This window comes from Akebia trifoliata, chromosome 16, assembly GCF_017979445.1.
Source record: "Akebia trifoliata isolate Shusen 1 chromosome 16, ASM1797944v1, whole genome shotgun sequence".
Lineage (NCBI taxonomy): Eukaryota > Viridiplantae > Streptophyta > Magnoliopsida > Ranunculales > Lardizabalaceae > Akebia > Akebia trifoliata.
Window position 1 is genome coordinate 25649649 of NC_141390.1, and position 12187 is coordinate 25661835.

Below are 12187 nucleotides of genomic sequence, written 5' to 3' on the forward strand. Positions count from 1 at the left end.
ACCGTCGATTGGTGATTTAGGATGCAACTTAGGTTAAAAAGTCTATGATGCAGAGGCTTTGTCCACAAGAAATTGAACTTAAAAATAATTCTAAAGCCTTCTTTCAATGTGTTCAACCGATAGAAAGTAAAAGTTAGGAAACAACTCAAGGAAAAGATAAAAATTGTAAAATCCAAATGGGAGGCAATACCATAGCAAGTCTGTCAACGAAGAAAGGCTAATAATTTATAAAACAGAACTCTCTACCCAATTGTCCAAATTTTCTTTTAAACTTAAATTGCACCAAAACTTTAGTGTGATAGAAACCAAAACAAATATTTGACTATAGTTTACATTGGTGTTAGTAAATTTTAAAATAAATCCACTAACTCCTCTTGGAGATCGATTGTGCATTAACGTCCCGCTTATCTACCGAGAAAAAAAAACTGCACTATATTTCACGAAGGAAGAAAAAAGCTAAGCATTTAATCCAAAAAACATTGTCTCTGCTTGGTTTCTATTTGTATAGCACATGTAAGAGCTACATATAACAAGATAACATGTGTGTCCATACGGTGTCCTGAGTAATGGTGTATATGAATTCTTTTCCACATTGTCCGTTAGAAAAATCAACTTCGGGCAGTTGGGATTCCCCCAAGGCGTCCTAGGCAACACTCTAGCTATATAAAAATAGCATAGTCTGAGACCCATTTTCAGATTTATCAATCAAAGTTTAAGCAGGGTGGTAAGAGATTTACATCTTCCCCAACAAATTCGTAAACCAAAAGAGAGAAGAAAAGTGTTTTGATCATAACCTGAAAATAGGCTATTTTGGAGTTTATCGTGCAAACAAAATATGGATGGCCAGGAATGCTTGGATCAGACTAGGGCTGCAAAGGGATTTAGTATAAAAACCCTCTCAAAAACATGTGAGGATAATGGTTTTCACTGCTTATGCCATTCAGCAGTAGAGGCTGTGTTTTGTTAGAGATAATTCATTCTATGTTGTTTCAGTTTAGAGACAAAGTTCTTTACCAAGTGAGCATGATAATGGAATAATGATCCCCATCTACTAGGCTTTCAGATACCAGCAAATAGGCAGAGATTGGGTGCAAAGGTTACCTGTGTTTAAGCATCCTTCTTTTGAAGGCATCTTCTCATCTTGATTTTGCTTCCAAGATTTCTTCTTTGCCTCAGGTGTAACCTGAGCAAATTAATAACATGCTTTCATTAGTCATAAAAATACAATAAACAACCAGATGAAGTATGGGAATGAAAGTAAAAAATGTTCTAGTATTCAACGAGAAATATAATTTTACATTAATTACATACATCTTAATATGTAAAACACTTGCCTAATAAACAAACTATTAAGTACTATGTTTACGCATCATTATTTATTTTTATTTTTTTCAAATGTGCATGAATAAATTACTGTTGATCAAAACATCTCCGCTGAAATATTGCAATTTGTATACCTGGAATTTGATTAGTTTTGTCAAAATTCACTATTCACCAAAATGTTCCATGAAATGAATGATGATCTCCACCGAAATATTTACAAAAAGAACAGCCAGTTAAATTTCAGATTGAACCTCGTCGGCACGAAAATATTTCAGTATAATTTGTGGAAAATGTTCAAATTTACTACTATGATTTTCTGAGGATTTTCAACTACATGAGTAAATAACTGAACAGCCGCAGTTCCAAATAATGATAAGGTTATGAGATTATTGATCTTTTATATGGTATTTCTTTCCTATCAATAAAAAGCAATTTTATTACTTAAGAGGAAGGCTATCTTTGGAAGGGATGGCTTATTTCCAAACCACTCAAACTGGGAGAAAAATTATATATTACTCCATTTACTCTTGTATTTGAGCTCTAGCATATCATGCACCATGGGTACAACTGACTTTTTCTATACTAAGACCTCAGACCCAAAGCTTGTTTCAGGCCTTCACATGCGAGAGTTTTCATTGTGCGCCTTTGATCCACACTCCCCTTTCCCATCAAACCCTAATCCTATCTTATGCCCAACTTGAGAGGAGCTGCCAAGAGATCAATTATATGTAATATTTTACCCATAAAACTTAAGTTGTGTACTTTAACATGACCCAAGAGCATTAGTGTCAGTCTGCTTATTATAATCTCTTATTAATATTATTGCAACACACTCAGAGTTTGATTCTAAGCCTTTTCATGTCGAGAGTTTTCTGCTAATAAAGTTAAAATATACGAAGAAGATAAAGAAAGCATCATGAATCAATGTTCATAATCATTCAACATTAGGCAATGTGGGTCATATTAAAAATTTTGATTGCAAAAATGCAGTACCAAATGGAAAAGAAAATTTATGGAAAAACTAGCAGCACCTCAGGAATATCTTGCTTTGGTAAGCTGGTATTCTCTGACACATCAGCTTCCTTCAGACTTGACGTTTCTCCCTGCACAGTTTGCTATTCAGGCTTAATAAATGGAAGATCAGTAACTCCAGGAAAGGAAAAAAAAAAATAGAAATACCTATAAATTCAAAAGCATATAATCTAGAGATAGCCTAATATACATTTTTATTTACTACAAAACTAAGACTAACGGACTCGAGGACCTGTTCATTGGCTGCTTCAGACTGCATATGTTCAATTATTCCATCAACACTCCAGTTTGGCATGGTTTGAACAGGCGACATAAAACACAACCCATACCTTTTGGTATTCTTAAAAGAATTACACCGATTGCAAGAAATGAAAAAGCTCAAAGTTTAGAGTTTCAAATATCTATAACACCAACTGCATGAATAAAAATCACAAGTAAAAGGTAGGTCTTAAAATGGGTTGGGTTCGGGACGGATATGTGTGTACCCATATCCATTAGAGACAAAGTTCTTTACCAACAGAGATTGTGTGCAAAGGTTAGCTGTGAATAAGCATCCTTTCTTTTGAAGGCATCTTCTCCTCTTGATTTTGGTTCCAGAGATTTCTTCTTTGCCTCAGGTGTAACCTGAGCAAATTAATAACATGCTTTCATTAGTCATAAAAAAACAATAAACAACCAGATGAAGTATGGGAATGAAAATAAAAAATGTTCAACCAAGACATTACAATTTCAGCCAGAGTGAAAAGATATATCAACCATGAAACATTGAATGTTTTGGAATGTCTAGACCGAACTTGAATATAACCACTTGAATATAACCATCTCAGTTAATCACTCCGAGTAAGCTAGACCTTTCTCTATAGTTCTCAATTATTATTTTTTTGATAAATAAAACTTGAATATAACTATCTCGACAATCACTCCAACTGAGCTAAACCTTTCTACAAACCCAGTCTTGAGAGTCTCAAAGAAGCAGCCTAAACTCTCCACCCCCAAAATACTCAGCTCTGCCACAATGGTATAAACTGATAACTACACGAAAATGTTCCGGTCTATCCAAATTTCAAACTATGGGTGTAAACTGACATCAAAAACTCATGGCTGCCTTCAGATGGTGAAGATAGAGGATGTTTTTTTAATCTAGATCTTCCTGGATTCAGAAGTAACTTATATTCAAAAAATTATGCATATCACCTAATGTTGATGATCTAGATCTCACATATGCACACATGGCAAGTACATGAACAAACACAAAAAATGAGCTCAAGCCACAATGTACTTTAAAGTTTAAACTATGAACTGCAGTTTCACAACTGTTTATAATTTTAAAAATGTAGTACCTGAACCTCTGAGAGCTAGAATTGCATACTGAATTGCTTAAAAATCATATAACAATCCATTTATACAGCATACATGTGATTGAATTACAGTCATATGGTACTTCTTGATGGTAAAAAAATTAATTAACGAAACAAAAAACCAGTAAAATATACAAAAAACGAATAAAAGCATATAAAGGGACTAGTGAGAGAGAGCCTCAATGAGAATCTCGGTCACGAGGGAGGGAGGGAGGTGCTCTGTCACTGCCAATAGGTGCTCTATTGTCGACAGGGTTTAGGGTGCTCCCCAACAGATTTTCTCCTTCCCTACCCTCTTCGTCTCTGTATGCTCCTCCCCTCTATTTCTAGAGTTTTCTTCTTCAATGAAAAGCCTAGAAAAAGACTACATATTTAGTGTGTTCATCCTTTTTAGGTATTTCATATCTAATCTCATTAATTAGGATGTTATAAGAAAAGGATTGGTGTGGCAATAGAAATTCTCTAAATTAATTCTTATCCAAAAAAGGTGATGGTGAATTTCAAGGAAATTTATATGAACAGACACAGGAACTCCTTGTGACAATCTTTTTTCAACTACAAGAATAAAGCTTCGAATAACCAAACAAACTCAGTTACCTGAATCAACAGCTCCAAACATGGTAACAAAGCAGCCACCACAGATGATAGTAGTGATGTAATATTATCATCAGTTTCAGCATTAGGCTGCAAATTGATAATATAAAGCAAAATAAGACTCCCACACTGAATATATCAAACTGAAAAATAAAAGCTTCATGGGTCCTAATACAAATAAAGCCATAAAATTTAACAGTTAACCACACCTATGTTGTTGTGTACACAAGCAGATATTTGTGTAAAAAACCCACCAACTCTCTGATTATTTAAATTAGACAGATTCAAGTTTCCTTGATCTAATATGACATAATACTAACACCATACATGCCCAAAGCTGCAACATCCCACATAAAATAAATGGTACTAAAGATAATCTTGCACAACGGAATAAAGAGACGCGTAGAAGCAACTAGAGTCATAAACAAATGAGTTAAATAGCAACAGCACAGCTTATAAGAGAATACGACATCTTCAGACAAAAAGTAGGGGAAAAAGCATAACTACAATTGAGTAAAGATCTGAGAGTATGAAGAAAGCAGTAGCTAAAAATCTGAAGAAAGGGATAACAACATGAGAAATTAAAAACTCTTCAAGCATTTAAGCAGAGGTGGGTAGCATATAACAAAATGCTAGCTTACATCAGCATGGTGTTCTAACAAAATTTTCATGGTGTCTTGTTGTCCATGGCCAGCAGCCCAATTCAGCGGTGTACCCGCATCACTTTGCGATTCCAAATCAACCCCTTTGGAAAGTAAATATCTAAGCAACTCAATGTTTCCTGCAAACATGATGCTTTCTTTGGAACAACGAGTATGAATAATAAGATTATAAATAGACATAAAACAACAAACTCGGGTGAGACTAATCCCACGGTCAAACTCACCACCCCCTCAAGAAAGGCCTACATGCAATTGGTTGAGTCCAAGGTCAACCGAACCCTGGAGGGTGGCCCCAAGGAATTCATTGCTTCATGGGATTTCGAACACTCGACCTACCCATCCTGAGGAGCTTATCAAGGCTCAGCTTGCCACTAGGCCAACCCCTTGGGGTTACTACCATAAAGATTAGTTCTGAGTGCCATGTAAAGATCATTGGTCAATAATTAGTAAGTTAAAGCGGATTTTGAACCCAGGTCGCAATATCAACACTCACACATTAATACAAGAAAGAAAATTATGATAAAGGTAAAAATTATGATTAGTAGGTGAAAGTGGATTTTGAACCCAAGTCATGATATCTACACTCAGACATTAAAACAAGAAAGAAAATTATGAAAAAGTTATACACTATGATTTGCTCCAATTTATTAGTGTTACATATGAAAAACTCCTCATCACTCACTATTATTTTAACATAAATAAGTCAAAATAATATCAAACTAAAAAAAAAGCCTAATTGGTCTTTTTGTTCAAATTTTTAACAAGCTTCCCCATCTGAAATCTCCAAAACATAAAATAAGCAAGTCCGAACCCAATCAAAACAAACACCCAAACATTCTCATCTTCACTATCCTTCACAGACACTATTTCCTCAATCCCAAACTCCTCTCTTTCCACATTTCCCATTTCACCCTCATTCGCATGTCCATATATCACATAAGCCCTAGAATTCTTATTCACCTCCCTAACAGTAACCGAAGTCGGAAATCTCTCAACATCAAGGGCAATTTCGTCATAAACCACTGCTTCTCCCCAACTATCCACACTCTTTAGAAACCACGCCGTGTGTTGCGACACCACCACAACTACTCCGTCACTTCTAACGGCGATTCCATCTGCTGCCGTTAAATCTTTAGATATCAAAACAAGCTTCGCCTTACCATCCTCCGCATCAACCTTGAACATCTTTCCTGTGTTCGTCTGTACTACAAGAAGGTAACCCTTGCTGACGTAAGCAATCCCATTGAGACCGCAGAAACTGTACGGTTGATTTTGGTACACGTGTTGAGATATGAAAGTTGGAGATCTCGAGAAGATTGATGGATCTCCGTGAACGTTTACCTTCCATATGAAATTACCTGCAGCGTTGGTGACGTAAGCGTTTCCGTTAAAGTCGACGGTAACGTCGTTAGCGATAGGACGGTCGGATGTGATCGAGTCAGATAGATTGGCGAGGAAGAGACGTTTGCGAGAACGGAGATCGTAAGCGGCGAGGGCGTCGAAGGGAGGAAGAGGTCCGATGGCGTGGATAACGGCGAGGAGACGGCGGTTGACGGAATCTACTGTGAGACCGAGAATTGTGACGTTGGGAGGGAGATCGTAGTCGTGGATTAGGGTTTCGACTACACCGGCGTCAGAAACGGTGTGAATCGAGCGATGACGGAAGGAACCGACTATAAAGTGCTGGCCAGATGGATCCCACGTGAGGCCTTCTGGGTAGAGGTTCCGTGATCGGAATTTGATGACGTGGCGTTTTGTGGCGATGGTGGGACCCACAGAGATTAAAAGCAAGACGAGGAATACTAACGGAGTTTCCAAAGAGAGAGAAAAAGACATGATTTTGATTCTATCTCTTCGAAGAGAGCAATCGATGTGTGGGAACATATATATAGATATATAGAGCTTGGTGTTTTGTACATCCGGCGTTACGTTATTAAGTTACTACGGGGATCTGATAACCAATCAGGATGCAACTTAGTGTCCAAGACGAACTGTACCATATCATGGTTGCCAAGTGAAGAATCTGGACAATTATGGTTGACTTTAATATTAATGGAGAGCTCTAATTCGCACCCCAACTTTTACTTATTGCACTCCAATTTCTTAAATATTTTATATTTTAAATTTTAAGTTTAAGATAGATGTTGCATTTTCATCCATAAATATTAAATTAAATAGATAATTAATGACAATGAAATTAATGATCAAGATAGTTAAATGTTAAATTAAATAGATAATTAATGACAACGAACTTAATGATCAAGATAGTGTGGTATTCTTCGAATTCACCCACATATTGAAGAGGAGTTTGGCTTGTTGACGAAGAAAGAAAGAAAAAGTCTATGTGCGACATTGAGTTGACATGGAAGTGTACTCAGAACCATAAATGCTTTTCACTTGTATTTCGAGGAAAATGAAAAGCATATATGGTTCTGAGCACACACCTCTACGTCAGCTCAATCTCCAATGCAGTGTCGTAGGAAGTCACTTCAGCATTATTTTAAATAAAATGTGAAAAATGTGATAACTTCAACACTTAAGGGTTTGTTTGGCCACATCAAAAATTATTTTACATATTCTACGTAGGATTTTCTTTTATCATGCTGTGGAAACCCTTGGCAAAATTACCATCCATGTTATTTGTCTAACATTAATCCTGACATGAATTTAGTTTGTATATCATTTTTCAAATACTAATGGAAGTTTACTCTAATGTAGTAAGTAATTCAAATATGAACTTATATAAAACTTAAGCCTCAAAATTTATATTACAAAATAAATCTTAATACAATATATTAAATACTAATTAAAATAAGAAAATTTTCATTGTCATATGGCTCTGCAAATGATCCATAAAAAAATAATTTTTTATTGATCTCTATCTTAATTTGTTCTTTGTTGAGGAGATGACATATGTTGTTGAAGATTAATTTTTATGAGTCAAACTAGCCTTACTAACTTATTAAGAATTTTGAAAAAAAATCAATAAAACATTATTTTTCATCGTTGAATTTTAATTTTAAGTTTAAGTTTTGTGAATTCAGTAGTTGTCCACTTTCAACAATTTGAAACAAGTTCAAATTTTATTTTATGAATTTTGTTTAGTTAGAAAAGTGTTTTTGAAATTTTTATGCATTGGATTGATTTTGACTAGCCTTACTAAGGGTCCTCGGGTTCACTTTGTGACATCAAAAAACATGATCTTATACTTCAGAGTTGTAGAGGACATAATTCTATGAACTTTGAATATATGAAAAAATGAATAGTATGAAAAAATTGAAGTCACTGTTTGATTTTACTTTGGGCAAAGAACAAGGGAAAGGAAAAGAGAACAAGAAAATAAAGAGAAGGGAGTTGGATGGCAAGGGCGGAGATAGTAGGGCAAAGATGGAAGAAGAATAAGAGGGGAGGGGAGGGAAGGGTGGACGTGGTGGCAATCGGAGAGGCGAGGGAAGAAGATGAAAAGCAGAAGAGAGAAAGAGGGTGGTTGGGGGTGCTAACGATAGTCAGTAGTGGTAGTAATTATGATTGTGGTGGAGAAAAAGAATAAAAGATATAAAAAAAATTATTTGGGGAAGAAATTTGGTGGTGGATTTCATTTTTCCATCAAGATAAATAAGAAAATGAAGGTTTTGTGATGAAAATAGAAAATTCATTTTTCCTGGGAAAAAAAAAATCAACCACAGTGAAAAATATAATTTTCCATAGAAAATAGGTTTTCCACCCATTTTCCATGCCCAATCAAATACACCTTAAATTTTGAGATGGTATTTTTTCAATGTGTCACTCACTCAACTATTAAGAAAGTGTTGTGTGAAAAGAAAAACATACTACAAAGGATCCGTTCCCCTAGAGATTATCTCTAAGTGCCCCAAGGACAGCTATTCAAAATTTTAGTGAAAATTTGGATTTGTTATCTCATGTATGCTTTTCATGAAAGAAGACCAATTGAAGTGGAGGGCTTCTTCAAACAAATGATATTAAGCATGTTTCCCATCTCTTTGCGAGAAATACTTGCAGTATTTCTTTGCAAAATTGTGCTCAATTTCATATGTGACAATTTCGCCAAGATCTCTTCGTTAGTTGAGGAAAGATTCCGCACAAATCGGATTTTTTTAGAAACGTATCATAATGACCTACTTCAATTTTTACTCTATCCCATGGTAGTATCCATATAAAATTGTGTAGGATCTTTCTTGAAACATAACCTAAAATCAGCATCTTCAAAGAAAACACTCCTCCGCAAAGCGCATAGGGGCCCACTTCCCACACCCTTAGCCCTCGTCTCACTGCTATTTCATAGAGTCATTCAGCATGAATGCTATATGAATAACATAAGCCAGATGATGGAACGGGGAAACCTAGGATGTAAAAGATCATAACATGAGTGATTCGATAAATTTGGATTCCTATATATCCACTCATCTGTAACTTCAGTATACAATTCAAATAAGATCCATCTGTATAGATATCATCATATACGAAGGAAGTAGAACCAAGTCAAAATGATACAGATCAACCCCTTCTTCTTACGTCAAAGATCTTACCATTTTCGAAGGAACTGGTGATACATCTATTTTCAATTTTCACTCAAGAGTTCTTATGTGTTTCCATGCCCCTTTGAGACCAAGAAAAATGGATAAATTCATTTTCTTATTCTTAGAAACATATACAAGCAAATGAGGATAGAATTTAGGATTTATTTTATTCTTTTTTTCAGATATTGGATGTAACAGAATATTGGATGCAATATAATAAATAAATAAATAACATATCATAGAGCTACTTCTCTTGAATGAAGATATATTTCTAACCTCTCAGTAACTAATGATCAAGTGAGACATAAATTGTTTCGTTTGAATGCTTCTGGCAAAAAGACGAAGAGAATTCTAGATTATTCAGGACCTGATCGAATCATATGCAAAGGTCATTGTAATTTCACGTATCCTACCATGAATTTTTATTCAAGGGAAAGAAACCGTGGAGCTGAAATAACTCACTCAGAACGTCTTGTAAAGGATTACGTGGTACGATTGGGTCGAATAAGCCCTTATGGAATAAATACTCAGCCGTTTGTGAACCATCAGGTATTGTCTTATTCAATCCTCTTATTTCTCGAACTAATAGATCCATGATTCGGGATCCTGATGCATATAGATACAAATGGTCCAATGGGAGCAAGAATTTCCAGGAACATTTGGAACATTTCGTTTCTGGGCAGAAGAGCCGTTTTCAAGTAGTGTTCGATCGATTACGTATTAATCAATATTCGATTGATTGGTCCGAGGTTATCGACAAACAAGATTTGTCTAAGTCACTTCGTTTCTTTTTGTCCAAGTCACTTCTCTTTTTGTCTAAGGGCAGATTGGGATTGTTTGAGCAACTCGCGTAATCGTTGACCTCTTGCTCATTGATTCTGAGTAGTTTTATCGAGATCCATTATTGGTCAATAAGTAATAGGTGAAAGTCATGAAAAAAACCCTTGACCTTTATTTATTCCAAATTCTTAATATTATACAAGAAAAAAAATCCTCTAACTCGCTATTATTACTACAACAGTAAGTCAAATAATCTCAACCAAAAATAGAGGGAAAAAAATCCTAATTAATCTTTTTGTTCAAAATTTTGACAATCTGGCCCATCTGAAATCTCATCTCTTCACTATCTGGAGAGGATTGGTGGATCTCCGTTAACGTTGACCTTCCATACTGCAATGTGGTTACGTAAACGTTGCCGTTAAAATCTGATGTTAACATCGTTAACGATTTGACGTTAGGATATGATGGATTCATAATCAGAGAGATTGATGTTTGCAAGAACGGAGATCAAAACATTTTGAGAACTTCTTCAAACATAATAAAAAAAGAAAAATAAAATTTATATTTGAAATTCAAGAGTTTAGTGGTCATCCATTTTCAAAGCATGGATCAAACCATTTTTTTTTTTTTCCAATGTAGCAATCCATTACTAAGTTTGATAATTTTTCATTGGTTTATAAGAGAAGACCTTATAGGTCAAGGGGTGTAGCATCAATTTCGAAACACAAGGGGTATATCAAATATTCACTAAATTGTGAAGGGATATTTAAAAATACCCAAAATTTGAACCCATCGGGTCACTGGTTAAACTAATTGAACTGGGTAAGCCAATTGATTCTTTTAAATTTGGGTTTTTTTCGGTTGAGTCAACCCGTACGATTCAGGCTCAATCTGGTCCAGTTTGGAAACAGTGAATGGGATTATATAGACGGGTTGCAATGTTCTTGGATTTTTACCAAAATGACCTTGATTATTATAAATTTAAATAAAAAAATAAGGGCATTTATGACCACTCAAATTTTGATGAACAACCACTTCTACAACTCGACCCTTTCTCTCATTATAACAGTAAAGATGTAATATTTTAAAAAGAGTCATGCTGGAGTAACATTGAAATTGACATTGTTTGGGATATTGGTGTGCAGAGAATCTAGATGCTTCTCACTTATTTCTCGATGTGATTCTAATAGACACATCCACGTCAACAACATCCCAAACGATGTCAATTTCAATGTTAATTCATCATTTTTTCCATTAAAAACTATAAATAATGTCTTTAAAAAAAAAAAAATTTATTCAAGATCCAAAATAAAAGCCAAATAACAAAAAGAATAGTAATTTGTTAATAAGGCATTTCTTGGAAGTACTAAGAACTAGCGAGATGGGTTGCGTTGGTATGGTGTGGTTTGGGTTGGTTAAGAGTGTCCTCTAGAACTACGCTTGCAACATTGTTTAAATGCGATGAGAAGTAAAGATTCTCACATCAAAATATTTCAATGGATATAAACATTCACTTTATATAAGAGTGAAACGAAGGAACAAGTTTCATAGGGTCGACTCAAATCTTTGGGATACGACTTTGAGAGTGAGGAATAAACACAATCGTAAATAACAAATTGTCTTTTACCCGTCCACCACTCTGGATTCATTTGGAGTAATTCTTGATTCCTAGACCTAAATTAGGTGGCAACTCCCCAAATCAACCCAACAATGCCATTACTTCAATACTGCATAGAGTTCATCAAAGGAATACTAACCAAGTATGTGAAGTAGTGGAAATTTTGGAAATTGTGGGATAGGATAAGTTCTGGTGATTAAAGAGTGTATCCATATATGTGGGCATTATCCCATTCTGATGCATAAAGGGGGAAAAAAAGAGATTTTTTTTTCTTTAAAATTT

At 35.1% G+C, this 12187-nt stretch overlaps 1 protein-coding gene across 1 annotated transcript; it reads right to left on the reverse strand.

Moving 5' to 3' along the window:
• Positions 1-5568: 5568 nt before the first annotated feature.
• Positions 5569-6845, reverse strand: LOC147383057 (uncharacterized). The gene has a single exon (XM_086428753.1). The coding sequence runs from the start codon at positions 6803-6805 to the stop codon at positions 5702-5704; it is 1104 nt and encodes a 367-aa protein (XP_086284879.1). The 5' UTR covers positions 6806-6845; the 3' UTR covers positions 5569-5701.
• Positions 6846-12187: the final 5342 nt, after the last annotated feature.

What these genes read in the sequence shown, in the direction of transcription:
- LOC147383057 (XM_086428753.1), bottom strand. Translation starts at nt 6,805, where the DNA reads ATGTCTTTTTCTCTCTCTTTGGAAACTCCGTTAGTATTCCTCGTCTTG.